This window comes from Rhea americana, unplaced genomic scaffold, assembly GCF_003343005.1.
Source record: "Rhea americana isolate MKP2758 unplaced genomic scaffold, rheAme1 scaffold_331, whole genome shotgun sequence".
NCBI classification, from domain to species: Eukaryota; Metazoa; Chordata; class Aves; order Rheiformes; family Rheidae; genus Rhea; species Rhea americana.
The window spans coordinates 348,142-365,806 of NW_028186459.1; the positions used below are offsets into that span (position 1 = coordinate 348,142).

Below are 17,665 nucleotides of genomic sequence, written 5' to 3' on the forward strand. Positions count from 1 at the left end.
GTCACAGCACTTAGTACAGTCACTGAATCAAACAGTCACCGAATCAAGTATCCAAAAAGTCATATTCCCTAGATGCTCCCAGGGAGACTTGGATTTCTGTGATTTGGGATACGCGCTTCCAGAGCAGTCATCTGCTTCAACATCTCATGGACTGTGCCTTTAGCAATATTGGGCTGCATACTGAAAGTGGGGGCACGCAGGCTTCAGGCTTTCTGAGAAATTCAGTCTCTAGTCTGAGAATATAAACTCCACCAATGCTAATTTCAATCATGAAACTCCCTACGCTTTGACTCCAAGAGGAAGTCGCTTTGTTTGTGACACAACTTAAGAGAAGGAAAGCACACCGCAAGGCTCATTGCTCCCACATGATACACACCAGCGGGCAGAGCACAGGCTCAACAGCAGTCCTGCCAGGGGCCATCGTAAAGTTGGACCTTACCAGCACCTCACACAAAATTCTCAATATGTGAACATGCTTAATTCCTATTTGCTTGTGCTATCTTGGCCTCAAAAGTACTAGCAAAAATGCCATCAGTAGAAGGGTGTGACAAAACAAATCATGGCAGTAAACCAACATCAAACCCATGAACTTCCTTAGTTTTCCTTTTTCAACCAGAAAATTGGGCCAGAATGAGGAACTTGTTGCTTGCGCAGGGCTGAATAGGCATTTCAGACATCTTGCGCAGACCATATGTTAATCATCATGCTACTGGCAACAAACAGTAATGCAAAAAAACCAAACAAACCCTAAAGATAGCCATCAACCGTATGAAGCAAATTAACAGGCAGTGGCTGGTCTCCAGGCTCCAGGTTTCACACCAGGTCTGTGTAGAAGCAAATCTGGAAAGTCAAATGCCTGTTGCTTAGAAATAGATTAACTTACAGGTGAACCTTCTTTGTCCTTGTCAGTATAAAGTGATGGGCAAGAAAAGGAATGGGAAGGAACCACTGGATGAGGTTCCATCAAGAAAGTCACAAAGAGAGTACATAAAAACGCGCATAATACTACAAACTGGTAYATACAGTGCCTCACTTTATCTGTCTGTTACAGCATGGTTTTTCTTGTCTGCAGACTACAGCCTTTGAGCACCACGCCAGTGTGATTACAGCCACTCAGGAGGTACAGGGCCCCCTTCATGAGGGCAGTATTCTCCAGAAAGCAAATATGCATCTACAAAGACTGGACAGGGGAAAACACATTCATGCCCAAAACTCAAAAGACAGTTCTGTTCCTTACACAGAGCCTTAGATGTCCACAGAGAATTGCTAAATATTCCCAGGGCGGAAGCCCAGTAAGATCAACACAATGTCCTTGATATTACGAAAAGATAAAGGGAGTCCCATAGGGTAAGTACATTGTAAGGGTTATAATCTATTAAGAAAAGTTTAATTTTGGACTAAATTGATTTATGCCCCTATAAACCAGCAAAGTTGGCTCACAGCCATATAAATGCCTAACTGCTTATTCAAATGTACAAATGGAGGACCCTGGCAATAACGTTTCAAAATCTCTTTGCCCCATGCAATAAAGGTCATATCTAGTACACTGGAATTCAAACACTGAGAAAGCATGACAGGAAATGACTAACTGCACACTCAGGCCAATTTACCTTCAACTTAGATCTGCTCAGCACACCAAGATCATGCAATTCAAACAGACATCACAGCGTCCATGCAGAAAAAATATTCAGACTGCTCTAGTTGCTAGGTTTTGAGGTCTATGCATCTCTGTGCAGAAATCATGGCAAAATGAAGGAATTCTGCTGTTTCCCTCAACATCTCTTACAATTCAAACCACATGCTGTAGTTTTTACTATTCCTTCCCTCTCAGAGGCAGCTTTTTTTTTTTTTTTTTAAATGGAGGATGAAGTCATTCTTATTTCAGAGGTGATACATAATTTAAGTTTGTGTTTACAAAGCCTTTTGTAGTCCCTGGATAAAAGGTATGTACAGCATTACACCTCTATTTTGTACAGAAAGGCAGTCAAGGGGCTGTGCAAAGCTTGCTTCTAAACAAGCATACACTTGGATTTGTGGACATGCTGCATGGGAAGGATGCAGCTGCAGTGCACGTGCTTTGTGCTCACATGCAGAAAAGTGAACCTGCTTGGTCTGAGCCCAGTCCCTTATTAACTGTCTTCTCCAGAAAGCCTGGCAKCTCTTTTGTTGATTAAGGGTCTGCTCAACTTCAGTTTTTATGAACAAAGCAGCTTCTACTTACAGGAGCAAGCAAAGACATAAAACAGACATTTTAATACAGACCTATTATTTAAAGAACAAAGATTTTCTTTCCTCCTAAATTTGGTTAAAATATGCTCTTTTTGAGCTGACTCTTTGTTTCCAAAATTAAAGCATTTGTAGTTAGTTTCTTGCATATAACCAGATATACCAATTGTGAAGGTAACCTACAGTTACAGCCCTGGTACTTTTTGTCTTTCAAGACTGTTCTTCTGGTGGGCAAAAAAGCAAAGTGAGTGCTGGGTACAAGGTGGCAGAGGAGACATGGAAATGTCACTCGTGTGCCACATGTTTTTGCCAGCAGCCTGTTTCTTCTGCTGTTTGATCAGTAACGGTGGGCACCTGCATGCTGGCTACCTGCATGAGAAGTACATAGTCTGTCCAAAGAACTTTCTACAGCTTCTGTGTCCCTTGCAAGGAAAGGCTATTAGAACTCCGTAACCCCCAACATATCAGCACCTTCTAAATCTGGGGAAGGATTGAATCCTGGCAAAGACTGATTGTCTCAGGTTACCATCCCGAGAACTGCTTGCTTACAGTCTGAAACAAAACTAAGATCATCTGTTGCCTGGGAGATGCTGCGTGCGCCAGCTGCAGCTGTTTTGAAAAAAGGTAACTCTACAAGGGCATCATAGCTGAGCCTTATGAGTGCAAGAAACTGCTGAATAGAGACCGGCAGGGGATCCTGGAAAGCAGGAAGACAATCTCATGTTTTAACCACTGCCTTGCCAAGTTTCCATCTCATGCAGCTGCTGCTTTCTTGGCTTGATGAGCTGGTCCCCAGGTATCGTTTACCATACAGAGTTAGTTATCTGCAAGTTAGACTCCTTGTTAGAGCATTTCTCACTTACATCCTTTTAAATTTCTCTTAACTAGTGCACATTCTAAATAAGAGAAGCCATTAGTTAAAATCACCACATATTTTATGTAAAATCTCTAAGTAGTAAGTCCTTGTGCGGACTAAAGAGATCTGCAAGAAGCAACATGCCTTCCAATTTCTGCAATGCTCTGCTGCAATACTTTGAGATATAGAGTCTTTGATACCTATAGAGAGGAAGACTGTCACCACATCCATGAGACTAAGTGGAACAGCTATTACAAACGGACACAAACGCTCATAAAGTTAAATGGAAATGCCTTCATGTCACACAGCTAACGTGAGGGTTCCAGTACCTATGCCCTGCAGCACTACTGCCTGCACAATGACAGAACTCGAATCTGGGTAATGGCAACACCTAGCAATGCTGCTGGCAGGTGGCATGGGGAAGCACACGTTCTGCCTGTGCCTAGGGATGGAAAAAGGGATGAAAACTGCTCCTTTATAGAAGGAAAGCACTCTACATAAACAGAGAAGAAATAACAACGTTAGAAAGCCCCTGATCCAGGCCAGTGGCTCATTTACAGCCCCTTATCCTCTCACATAAACCTGAGATTTATATGGAGATTTGCCACAGATAACAAAAGAACAGAATGGCCAGGGTTTTAACTAACAGAGGGCCTCTCACTCAGACTTTAAGGTAAAGACTAGGAAGAGCTGATATTTCAGCCCCTAAAGCAGAAGATAAGAAGAAATGCCCAATTTCTTAGCTGCAGTGGAGTTGCTCCATGCTCGTTCACTGAAAGCAACAGCAGCAGCTTGCACCCTTCCCAGGAAAGCGCAGCTGCACCAACGCTAGAGAGGGAAGGTGCAGCACGGTGCTCTGACAAAATGGAAGAGCTCCCAAAGCCGTTTGCGTGCTCAGGCAGCTGGAGGGTTGCGGGCTACGCTTCAATAAGGAAGCACCACCACTCCAATACCTCCCCTTTGTTCTCCCAACTGATCAAAACAAAAATGATTTATTTATAGATTTCTGTCCCAAACCAGCAAATCCCCACAAACAAAAACTCAGACCAGTTCTCTTACTGTTACCTTGCATTGCTGAATGCCCTGGATCAGCGTACAACCTAACGCAGTCTCAACAGCGGCAGCAATACCCGAAGCCAATGCAAGACTGGCTCTCCCAGGGGCTCATGCGGAGTCACTTACAGCAGGTGTGACACGCAAGAGCCTCTCGCTAGTAAATCATCACTTCACAAGCAAAACACTCAAGTGCTTGCCCAGAAACAAAAGCAGTCACATCATAAACCAGAGGCTGACCTCAGCACAGGGATTGCATTTCCTACAGAGGTTCAGATTTCATTACTTGTGGCTGGAAACTGGACTCTTACAATTAAAGTTACTCTAAATTTTCATGAGAAAATAAGAATTCCAGGTTCCAATTTTGTCAGATATAATACACTTCTGAAACCTTTTTTTCCCCTGAATGTCATGGTGACGGAAGAGAACAAACAAACAAAACTCATAACAGAAAGTTAAATGATAAACATTATTATTAGCCTTATCTACCAAGTCAGGTGCTAATGAAGGCAGTAATAGCACTCTCATTGATTTCCACTGGAAAGGATTAGCGTTATGAAACAGAATGATCTACCTGGGGTCCATTTATTCAAAATTTTTGGACTGCCACCTTCCCTTCTTACTCAGAATTCCAGTTCTGCATCTTCTTCCAAAATTAAAACTCAAAACTAGAAAGGATCTGAAAGTACAAATTTCACCATTCCTTAGCTAAGACATTGCTCCACGAAGCATGAAGCATGATAACCTGTGCACATGGTCCAACACCTTGACCAACTTGAAGTGTATTTGTGATTTTCCACACAACTCTTCAGGGTCTCCAAAAGCAACATATGCAAGACTTTAATACATGCTCAGGGGGCCAGACTTAATCTTCCTGTGACTTATGTAATGTTCGCACAGGGCTGAGAAATACAAGAAATAAAACTTCTCTTGGCTGAGTTCCATGCAATACATTGCGTACTTTTTGCTGTTAATGACTCCTTGGTAAGCACCACGATTACTCTACATAATCCAGAACACCCTGAATGACATATTACAGCAATTTCCTTGGTATCAAAGTGTTCACTGAGTTAAGGATAGTCAGTGAAATACCTTAAAATTTCATTGCTAGCATTTCTATGTAAAAATTTCCATATACTGAGAGAAGAGGCAGGTGAAATTACCTAATCTTCACTTCAGTATATGAACTAAATATTAATGTCCTTAAATGGAAAGTAGTTTAGCTCCTTGTCTCCCTATTGCATATAACACAAAAATACGTGACGATCTCGTGCAAGACCGTAAGTGGAAGAGTGCTTAGTTTCCAGTTAAGCAGATGTGAAATCCTGTACCTTTCATAAGATTACTTCTTCCTCCATTCCCTGCTAGATGTCACCAGCAAAAACATTATTTACCTCACAGCACCTGCAGGACAGGCAGATATTTTACTCTCCTATTTGGCCCTGCACCCCAGAGGTTTTGGCACAAGACATACCTGGTAGAGCTAAAAATAGAACCAAGATCCGAGTCCCATTCAGTGATTAAGCTGGAAAACTTCTCTCCCCTTCTGAAATGGAGCATCTGCCCCAACCTACCTGGAAACCAGTCTTCCAACATGCATTATAGACCCACATCCAAATGCATTCTACAGACCAAACTCCTTTTGAGAGGAAAGGGAAAGGGAAAGAAGGATGGACACACACCTATACACTTTGCATTCCAGAATTTTTGTCCAAATAAGTCTGTTAGATAGGCTGGTAATTAAATCTGGGGCTTTAAAAATGATCAAGATGACCTAGAAGGCAGCACTGGAATAGTGGAACACTAAGAATTATACTTCTGTTCAAACTGTGTTAGGTCTGAAGAGTAAAAAAGCCATTTTTCCCTTAAATTAGGGTGGTGGAATTCCAAGATAAGATCAAAAGCGTAATGAAAGTCAGTAGTTTAGACCAGTACTTGGAATCATGATTTGCAGAAGTAGTCCTTGCACTCAAAAACAGTTCAGGATCTACTTTTTTTGTTTCTTCACTATCCTAGTATCCTAGGCAACATCTAGGAATGCCACCATCAGCTGTAGACCTCAAAGGAATTTTATCTTCAACCACACTGAAGTCAGGCCTTTCAGTTAGACATATTATATTATTGAATAATAATTCAACTTCTTTTAAGCCTGAAAATCCAGAACATTTTTCCATAGGAGTACTAAGGTTTATATATATGTAAATATATACATATGTGTATATATATATACACACACACACGTGGTTTTAGTAGCAAACAGCATGATCTGCAGCCAGTGACTGAACTATAACAGAAATTATCCAACTTGTAATATGCTCACAGAGATAAATCCTGTAGGTTTGGATTGTTCAAAAATCAGGTGGCTTTAGGGTTACAGGAACACCACATGTCCATAACAGGCTTTAAACTGGTAAGATATGGTTTGCAAATCAACTGCCAATTGTTTTTACAATTTGCATTTCATATTAAAAAAACACAACCCTCTCCAAAGACCTCAGGAGCCAGAACTCAGCCTGGAAAGGTTTTTTATGGTCACACTGTAAACCCACAGAGAGTAAGGGTCTAGAACGGAAATAGTTAATTACAGCTAAAACACTGATCTTGAGTTCTGCCTGGAACAGCTGGGATTATTTCCCCAGTTAGGCAAATTACTGTTACTAAAACCCACTCATATTCAAACACACTTACAGAAGACGCTGAATAATCATTCTTCTTCCCCAGTAACAAACTAAGAGCTGGATGCATTGAGGGATTTCTATGTGAGCATTTCGAATTTGGATAAATAAATGCAAAATAAAGGCCATATTTACATTCCAAAGTAATAATTAAATATCTATAATCTTGTGGTTCCAATATTCTAGGGTTTTCTATGCACTAAAATATTTATTCATGTAAAACATCTGTAGCAGCTGGAAACATTCATTTGGTCAGCTAGGATTCATTAGTTTAAAAAAACATAAATAAAATGTTCATTCTACTTCCAAAAAGCTAACACTGCTCCTTATCAGTTCTTTTAGGGTGCCTCGTGAATAAGGCTTATGCAGTCTTCTCAGCAGGAGGGATCAGATATCATAGTTTCACAAACGCATACAAATATCTGCTAAATAAAACAAGGCTTGTGTTTAGATTAATGCTCTTTTGTGAACTGGTGTAGACTAACCCAAGTCATTCACAGCAATATGAAAAACAGATTCAACTGTTTGCAAGCTGGTTTCATTCTTTCTTTCTCCTATCCTCCCGAACTCGAGTGCTCAGGAGACTGCTGAAAACTTTTAAAATTTACTGGTTAACAGAAGTTTCTCTTCAGAACAGGGATTCAGATACCTCTGCTAAACGATTACAAAACAAAACCCTCCATACATATCCCCCCTTTTTTTTCCCCTCTCAAAGAAGTTCCTGCATAATCTAATACAACTTTCTAAAAAAAAAACCCAAAAAACAACCCCCCCCCAAAAAAAAAAAAAAAAAAAAAAAGAAACAGAGTAAACATGTGAAACAACTGAGACCGTAAGAAAGAGCTGAACTTAGCTTAGTATCTGTACAGACTCACTTTTCTGGCAAACAATTTGCAAAAGGTTATTTCTTGGCTAGCCCTTTTTCTTTTGCTGGAAGATGCTGAGGTTTTGGTGAGGTTTCTGCAGAGCATGCAACAGTATTCAGTATTCGCTCAACCAATGAGTTAAATCATTGCAGCTCTCAATGACTTGAAGATTATGGGTGTAGAAAGAGGGAATGCTCAGCTAGGGGAATGTTCAGCAGCCACGACCAACCTGCGGTTAAAACAGACACCAATGATCCTATTCAGCTTCCAAACCTCAGACAGTTTCCATTTTCTCAATAACAAAGCATTTTTGTGGAGTGAGGTAACAGGCTTCCATCTGCCAGGTCTAACTCTCCACTAAGATTTCCAAAGAGCGTGGCTGAATGAGGGCTGGCCAGCTAAGCTGGAGGCAGCATGCAAGAGGCAGGCACCCTTTACGCCTGAGAAAAAGGGACAAAGCTGCAGAAGGACAGACTTGGAGAGAAGTCTTTTTGGGACAATCACACAAATTCTTCTAGGAGTTTGTATAAAAAGTAGCCTCAAGTACGCTCCAATCAGTGTACGACAGGAGAGCTCAAGAGGCTGAGTAAAGAGTGAGATTTTTCACTAAGGATGGACCGGATCAGGCAGGAGGAAACAGACAACACATGTAGCTTCAGTACTTAGCAATCCAGCATAGAAGTGTCAGAAGTACAGAGCACTGAATTTTAAAAAGCGAACACAGCTATCTGAGTGCACATGAAGAGATGAACTGTGAAAAACCACTCTGCTCACTGGAGGACAGCAGCACACAGGATGGGCTGCTCAAGCAGGGACATATCCTTCCACATCTGAGATGATGTACTTCCAAGCTGGAGCAGGTTACAGCCTGGAAACAGGTCAACTTTTTATTTGTTGGCAGCCTGTAGTTTGGCATCTCAGTTTCAGGGATGCTGAGCACCTACATCCTTCCTCTTGATTTCAGGCAAAGTCAGTGTTCAGCTTCTCTGAAAGGCAGACCATTTGCTCAGGTTCAGATACAGATTCTGTCTACTGTCAGGACTCCCAAATCTGATTCTTGCCTCCTCCTTTAAGCTTTCACTTGTTAGTCTTGCAGTTCCCAGAGTCTTAGCTCTGGATTCAAGATATCCCAACTACCTGCCCTACCAAAGGATCACCAGATGGGACCATCACTCGGGCTCTCTCAAAAAAACAAAGGCAAAAGCCTTGGAACAGCACAGGAGAATGAGGCTGGTTGGAAAGAGTTTGGAGAAAAAGGTGGCTGTACAGCACAGGTCATGAAAAGATCTTCACAGCATATGTGAGAGTCTTATGATCTATTTTTTTTGTCCCTACATATGGAAGGCTTTAGAAAGTAATGCGGGACATCCTACTGGACACTGCAGCAGCTGTGATTCAAGCAAGCCAGAACATACAGGACCCAGCTTAGTTACTTCTCTGGTAAATAGCGCTGCCAAGCGCAGTTATTCATGCCACCTGGAGCCCTTATTCTGCCTGTGTGACAGCAGCCATCTGAATACAAGATTTAAGAACAATCACAATTTAGAAGGATTAGAAAACATTTACAGAGAATCTATTCTGATGACTGTTTTTAGTCTGGTATATCAGGTTTTGTATCTACAAGGGTGACAACACCAGAGATTCACAAGCAAAAACTGCCCCAAAGTCATTTTGCACAACTTCTCTTGCACTTCACACACTCTAGATCCATGACATTACTGCAGTGCAAAGGAAGAAGCAATGAGGATAGAAATGTAGGAGTAGATGGTCTCATCCAACAAGCTCCACAGCATCAACTTTACATGCTTCTGCTACTATGTCAGGAAGCTTTGTAGCCAAGAACTCCGTAAATACATTTAAACTCTATTTAGTCCTAGGGAAATGCTGAAATCTGTGCACTCATATATAAAAGTCATAGGCACTAACAAGCAATGAACCCCAGAACACATGGAGCAACTGGAACTTCTCAACTCACCTGCAACTCCATTGAGCAATGCAGTAATTAAGAGCAAAATCTCGCTACCAAAGATGCCAATTCTCTAATCATCGGTCCTTATTTCTGTAGATGAGATACAGACCCACAGAAACACATAGATGAAAACCAAGGAGCAGCTTTTTAATATCAAAAGATACAGGGTATTTGCTCACTTCTGCTGCTAATTTGCTGAATGGCCTTGCTCAATTTCCTCCCCATCTATACATCAAAGTTTTCTCATTTAAAACAAAGGCAGTTCTTCAGTTGGCTTTGTGAAAGTCTTTGCATTTCTGCAGCACATCTCCTGGAGTTTTGAAAGCATTAATACTCCTCAGAATTCAGTTTAATACCAGGCACCCAGTTAATACCCAGAAAACCCAGCTGGCAAGTAACATACCTTCCTTCCCCAGTCATGATAAAAAGTTTCCCAAGCCAGTTTTCTTATGAAGAATGCTGCAGTCAGATCTCAAAAAGCCACATTGCTAATACTTGCCCTAATGCAAGGTCAGCCAAAAAGGACTTCCATCAGGGCTGAGCTCTTCTAGAGAAGGCTCCCTGGAGATTACAAGAATAGTACACTCAAGCCCAGATGGCAACAACGTGCAGAGCACATTTCCAGCAAACACAGTGACTGGGCAGAGGACTACGTAAACCAACTAAAGTCCATCCTGATGTTTGCCATCTGCTAGCTAGATGCAGCAGTCTAGGCTGAGATCAGTGGGAAAGGTCAGGATAGTCTTACAGGCTCTCAAGATACTGCCTTTGTTCTCACTATTATCTTCTCAATTCCTTTGTTAAAGATACTAATCTCTCTGTAAGGCAGTTATCTGGAGCCAAGAGTTTACATATTATTGCAAAACATGCTTAAAAGAGACTGGAAATGATGTTGGCAGTGTTACAGAGGGGAGCAAAGCATAGCTTTGGGTCAAAACAAAACAACCCCTAAGCTAGTAAGCAATTCCCACATGATAGTTTGGAAGAGCCAGCAAAAGCTTTTTCTAGAAAGAAAACAGCACTGTGAGAATGAAGCTTACAAGAGCTGGCTCTTTGGGGGGCGGGGTGGGGGGGGAAGGGGAAGGCCAGTAATGAGCTAGCGTATCACTCAACAGCACATATCCAAGAGAATCTTTCTGGGAAACCAACTCAAGTCATTACGCTGGAAAGCCCTTAGGGATTAGGGACCTTGAGGCTAAAAGCGGGCAAATCGCTTCATCAGTTACGGTAGGTATGTTTTCCACTGTGTAAGAATAATTTGTTTTAGCCTACAGGTCTCTACAGAGCAACAGGTAAATTCAGGCTGCTTCCTCTGGAAAGGGAAATTGAGCACTTAGTGAAGCCTTGCCCAGATGAGGGACATTTTTAGGATGTTTCCCATCATCACTGACGTTCGTTCAGCCAAATACCCAGGCCTAGCATGCTTAGTCTGTTGGCTTTCCTTGCACTCCTGGTGCTCTGAGCTGCTGCTGTGCACCAGTGTGTGTTGATCACCTGGTGGGAAAAGTCATCTGACTGTTTGTGCTAGCACTCCACCAGTGAGCAGTCACCACAAAAATGTGATGACTGTGCCTCCACAAAAACATCTTCTAGAGGCTCATTCACCCAAAATGGATGCAGTTAGAGCAACTACTTTGATGTAGCCTATTTTCCAGAGAGACGAAGAGAAGACCTTACTACCTCTGTAGAGTCAGATAAAGGGAAGACTTTTGTCTGAGGTTTTCTATTTCCAGTCCAGCTACTCGTAGGGAGCACCGGCGAAAGTGTGATCTCCAACTGTATTTCTCTGCTGACAGAGAAAAATCCTGCCTTGGCAGAGCATATCAAGATGCAATCCAGCAAGTTTCCTTCTCTTCCAACTCTTTTTCTGATTCACGTTGCCATTGTCTTTGCAATCCACCTACATAACATGTTTGGGCAGCACGAGAAGTATTTCCTACTTGCACTTCACTAGTAGTAAGATCTCCACATCTGGAAAGGTATTTCTCAGGAAAGTCACACCACAGGTGGCTGAGGGGTATCTTTCTCAGGAAAAGAAGAGAAGCACCCTGTCTTGTCTGAGTTCATCAGTAAGACTTTTTGGCTGCAGGAGAACAAAGGTTGCCCAGAAGCAGAGAAAACATATGCTGTGCCTTTGCCCAAGCCCTAACTAATCTGAACAAAGTGGGCAGAGTATTCAATTACCTCATTTCCAGGTGTGCTGTCAGCATGAGTCCTGACTGGCATAGGATGAAAGAGGAAAAACTGTTCCTAGATTTGGATTTGTCTGCATCATTTATGGTAATTATTGCCCGGCAGCCTTTAATTCTTTAATATCATATCATACACTCAGCCTCCAGTCTCTCCGCAACCTTTTGATCAGCTGTTTACCATTCTGCCACAGAAGCAGCTAAAGGACACACTCACCAGGGCCTAAAGCCATGCCAACCCAGCCCACAGAAAAAGAAAAGCAAAGAAAGACACTGCAGAAGGGACTTGGGCAGTTCAGTCAACTTCAGACAAATAGCAATTATAAGTGCTCCTATGTTGCTAGCATACATGACAGATGTGTATCTAAACAGTTACACCACATAGCCACTTCAGCACCACCACCTTTAATAGCACAGTACTCAACAGTCCTACTCCATGCATCACAAGAATACAGCCAGTTTCTAACACCAATCACTCCATAGCGCTTTCACACACTGAAGGATTTTTGATCCTCTCAAACTCATTCTTTCCTTTACTGTAAGCCTGGGCACTCTTGATACGCATGTAGATATTTCATCTCTTTACAAACCCTCCCAGACTACTGATTTCAATGTTATCTTACAGCATTGAGCTTCAAAGGCTGTATACTGAATAAGTGAAAAAGTCAACTGATAAAAGTACTTTTTGTCAACAAGGAAATAGACTGTTGGGAAACACGGCAAAGTATTCCAAAGCTGCATGGACTGCTACAGCATTACCAGCTCTCAGTTGAGGAAGTGCTAGCCTAGCACTAACGTACAAAATATTTTTTAACACAGGCACTAGATCCTCAGCAGCCTGAGTCCACTTTCTCCTTCAAAGCATATACACACACACAGCTTCCCTACAGCAGTAGAAAGTTATACCTGATACATAGCACCTCATTTTCAAGCAACTGAGCTGCAAAAACTAAAGCTGAAAACAAGCAATCAAAACCCACACATCTCTGTGCTACAGCATGACTGTTTAGCCTGTAACAGCTATTCAGTATCTGTTATCTCTACATTTTTTATTAGCTCATGTTTACTTTGGCTGCATATCCAAGCAGTCATTTAAGCAGGGTGAGAGAGGAAAATCTTGGACTCTCAACAATGGCAAAGCAGTTTAATCTGCCACTGGGGACAATGACTTGACTCCTATTGGCGTTTAGTACTGGCAGGGTCAAGTGTAACATGTGGTGAAGGAAGCACTCGGGAAGCAGAGCTGCAGCAGTTCCATCAACACTGAGTATTTCCTTGAGCTATTCAGAGGTCCCTTTCCCCCTTGTGTGTAGAGAGAACAACTCCAGCTGTTCAGTCACCTGTACTGACATCTCCACTCACTGGATTTATGAGTTTTGGGGCTGCTAACAGTTCCAGATTGGATATAGCACATTCCTCTCGCCTATAGCTTAGACATTCAAAACTAAGTTAGGAAGACTGAAGCAGTGAATATTTTGTCCTTGGCATCAGMCCCTAGCTTTGGTCCTGGAAGCTGACTTGTATTCCTGAATAGAACTGGCACTGGGCAGGTTGGGTATAAGTATTAAAACAAGCTTTTGTCTAGCAATGACTCTAGTCAGAAGGGTCAAGAATTTCTTAATATTTATCCATGGTGCTGATTTAAGAATTATGTTTATATAGCAGAAGTTCAAAACACTTTACAATAAAAGAACAATGCAACTTGCAAACTTGGGACAATCTACAGTGATGTATTCAGAGGCAGATCAGAAATATGAGTTAATGGTAACTGTCAAATGACCACAGACAAAGTCAAAGTGAGATTGTAATAAGGACAATAATAGAAATTTCAGGATCTTTATTCCATTCTTTTTTGTATTCCATGTTAACACATTTCCAAATAATTCTTGATTAAGAATTTTTAAGACTATTAGCTTCCTCTTAATAGCCATGCCTTTCTGGTTCCCTTTAGAGTAGTATCATCATCTCAGGGCTCCTATTGAGTAAAAGCAGAATCTTTTAATAAAACTGTTCTCTGTTTAGCAAACATTAGCAGACAAAGTGAGTCACCGAGCAGAGGCAATTCTGCTGGGATGAAATACAGGAAGGTGGAAGCTGTGTGGCATTCTTCAGTTTCCCCTTTCCTTTCGCAATCAGACCCTTGATATTTTCTTCAACAGGAAAACTGACACTCCTCCCTCCTTTTAAACTGCTGACAATTCTATTTCACACCTGGCAAAGCCAATGCAAAACAGAAGGAAGAGAAGGAACAAAGACCAAGAACTTTTCTCAGCAACTACACCTCCCCAGAATGCAGCTATTTTCCTTCCACCTGCAGCTAAAGATACATCACTTCTTAATGGATAACGTGTAGTAAATACATATCAGTCACTGCAGGAAATGTCGCCTCCTGTGTCTGGAAGGACCACAGAGCTACATACACTGCAGCAGTTTCATGGCAGCTGCTTCACAGAGGATAGTCACAGCTGTCAAATCTAGCTACGGGTCACAAATCCTACCAAAAGCAAGACAGCATGTGCAGCTGAACACCTTGGCTTGCAAAGTCTCGAAATGTCCTATTCTTTACAAGTAATTCTAAACTTCTAAAACTCTTGGTAACAATATGAGGATTAAAGACTGGTAAGAGCTTCTCTGTGCCTCATAACAGTTGGGATTTTACCTTTCCTAGATGCAGCTGGTGGCTGTTGTTATAGCTGTCTTTATTTTTTACTTTTTTTTTTTTTTTTAAAAAAACATTTGTTCTGATAACATCATCAGGCAAAACACTTTCACATTTTCTCTGAATTTTTCCACTTTGAGCCACACACACACAAAAATCACACTTACACCAGCAAAAATAGTCCAAGTTTCACAAAGAGTGAGGGGTAGCAGTTTGCATACTACATGAGAATGCTGAACAGGAGAACAGGAAGTGTCACCTGCACCTTCTTGTCAGACCAAGCTAGATGCTCTATCGAGGGCACTGGCAATCCAAGAACAGATGTTGATCAGGGATACTGAGCACTAGAGGAGGATTGGGAATGGTTTCCTTACTGCAGCCATCACAAGGCCATTTTCCCAGTTAAGAACTCTGGCTTTTATTTAGACACAGCCAGTCAGTTCCCAATTTTCTGTAGACACCTTTGTCTATGGAAACTTTTTGACATGAAAGGTGAGGCAGAGGCAAAAAGGGTAACATTCATCTCTCTCCTGATGCTACTGATGCAGTTAGCGTTCTTCAAACATAACCTTATGCAAGCTGAGCACAGTGCAAATCCCACAAACAGACCAGAATCCGAGCAGACCACCATGGAAGTCTCGTGCATCAGTGTTACGATTACGGCAAAAGTCTTTTCCCCAGGAGGAAAGGAGTCACTTGACCCTGAAGAGGCATCAACTTATTCTGTTTTCCTGTTGGTATTGCAGGAAGCAGCAGGCTGCATAACAGCATCAACTGAGCTGCAATTAGGAACCCACAGTAGAAAGCATCTTGCCTAGTAGAACAAGCAGTAGAATAAGTTGAGCCCTGACTGCAAATCAAAACAGCTGCTTCCATAGGTGGTGCATTGGGAACATCAGTAATCTGCCTACAGAGAATCTTTTCCTGATTCCATCAGTTAAGGGTTTCAGACTAGCAGCTTCAAGACAGAAGTGAACCCCTGAGCATCACTGAGCTAAACATACATGATATTCTGATATCCTTTTGAAATCTATTGACCAGTGAACATTGTCTATAGCCACACAAAGATCCCATTCTACAGGATGTGTGATGATCCCATTCTACAGGATGTGTGAGCAGGGCAGATACAATAACATGGGCCAGAAAAAGATTCCTGCCCTCTCCCCCTGTAACAGCCTCACAGGGCTGAGCCCTCCAAGGGCTGGCCATGTCCTCTGTTAGCATGGCTGTTTCAGAGTCCATTCTAAAATGAACAGCAGTGTAAACAGGAAGCAGAGCTGACAGGAGACACACTGCAGATGGCTGCGAGCCCTGTGGAGGGAAGAGCAATGACCTACCATCCTTCCAAAGGCCAAGGAACCAGCCTGATCCTCAGCACGCTAGTCATTTCTCAGCTTTTTGAGTGCTATTCTGAAGACAAAGGAGATGCAACATTCAGGAATGTCCATAGTCTCTTCCAAAAGAGGCACCTCAAAAACTTCTAACATGGAGACAGGATAACCCAGAAGATGAGGACCAAGAGATTTTTCACAGGGCTTCCTAGAATTCTGGGTCATCCCAAACACTGCTTTGGCTTTAGTATGTCTCCTCCATGCCCTATATATAGGCTTAAGGAGTTCTTGGTCCAAATCATGTTTTTTTCCTATGAAGTATCCACTTCGGGGCACACAAATACTAACAATATTGCCTGTATTTTTTGTCTGTTAACACTAGGCCAGCCTTAAAAAAATATTCAAAATTATAGCCCTAGCTAAGTAAATTCAAACTAATGCCAACAACTCTTCATCTATTTCAAAAAAAATGTTACAGAAGTAACTGCAGAGGAAAGAGCAATCATGTGGTCTCTATCCTATAAAAAGGAAGAAATGGCACAAAAATAAGACAGAAGAAATGACAGTTTTCCTCCTTTCCTGCCATGCTGGTGATAGCCTGCCTTTCAGGAAGACAAACCATCTCTCGATAAAGCAGATTAGGGAAATAAGGCAGCTCCAACACCTTTGTAAATACCAGAAAAAAATATTACTCAAAAGTAGACTTTTAAATACCAGAGGCTTCAGAGGAAATATCCAAGAAAATGGTTCTCAGAAGTGAATAGTAACAGAGTATTTGACAATCACACATTGCAGCTGGAAAAGCCACAGATTTCCAAAGCTTGGTAGAGGAGCCAGAAAAGCACCCAAACATACAACTTTGTCCCAGCTCTTCCCTAGCCATTCACCAGCAGCCAGTGCAGCCAACAGGATACTGAGCTTATCAGACCTTTGGCCTGGGCCAGGAAAGCCTTCCCTATACTCCTATGACAAGTTTTCCAAATTAGTAATATTTCTTTATTATTTTCAAAACAAGGCGCTAATGGATAGATTCAATACAAATCTAAACAGAGAGACCTCAATATCAAAGCCTACACAGTAAAGACATGTAACCACCATCACATCCCACCTATTTAGCTTTCAGGAAGCACAGGATAACTCCTAATATGCTTCAGCCAGGCTAACCATAAAGTATATCCAGCATTCCCATGATATCTCAGGGAAGCAGGAAATGATTAATATAACCACATGTACAAAATATCTAGAAAATGAAAAATCAAGAAGACATGATCTGAAAGAAATTATATAACAATGTAAAACCAAACCATATTCAATAAAGAACAGTTTGAAAAGCAGCTGAGCTATTTCTTAAAGAAGTAAAATCCCAACTATGACTTTTGAGTCATCCTCTAACAGGAAAAAAAATAGGCTTCAAGTAATTTTAAAACTGTCCCTACCCTCAGACTTCTTGGGCATAAAGTAACCATTTAGAAGGTGCTAAAAACTTCTCTATACTCAGTGTGAGCATTTGGCTTAAGTTTGCTTCTGAGTTTATTGTACGGATAAGGTTTTAGAGCTTGCTTAATAAAATACAGCTTAAGGATTACAACTTTACAGTCCGGGAAAGAGACTAAGGTGCCAATTCTTTTTTCTTTCAGAAGATGACATAAACTGTACTTCCTAGAAGACAGAACTAGGTCCAGCTGCCCGAGCGAGTTCCCACCTTGGTGAAAGGCGCAGTGAGCCCGAGCCGGGGCCCCCGGGAGGCCCCGCTGCCCCCCTTCCTCCGCAGACAGCGCCGCGGCCCCGGGCCGGCCCGCCACCCCCGGCCCGCCGCCCTCCGCCCGCTCGGCCCCACCTGG

General features: G+C 42.0%; 1 protein-coding gene across 4 annotated transcripts in view; it reads right to left on the reverse strand.

The window, feature by feature from the left end:
• The window catches only part of FHL3 (four and a half LIM domains 3), a 30,738-nt gene extending 13,137 nt beyond the window's left edge, over positions 1-17,601 (reverse strand). Inside the window, exon 1 of one of the 4 annotated variants that reach the window (XM_085311097.1) lies at positions 17,527-17,601. Coding sequence is in view for 1 of the 4 variants with exons in the window: in XM_085311094.1 (XP_085167220.1) it covers positions 4,148-4,154 (7 nt within the window). In the remaining 3 variants the exon portion in view is untranslated. Of the gene's footprint in view, positions 1-4,147; positions 4,443-7,685; positions 7,909-17,526 lie in introns of those variants that run through there. The other 3 variants (XM_085311098.1, XM_085311095.1, XM_085311094.1) reach the window with 3 other exon arrangements.
• Positions 17,602-17,665: the final 64 nt, after the last annotated feature.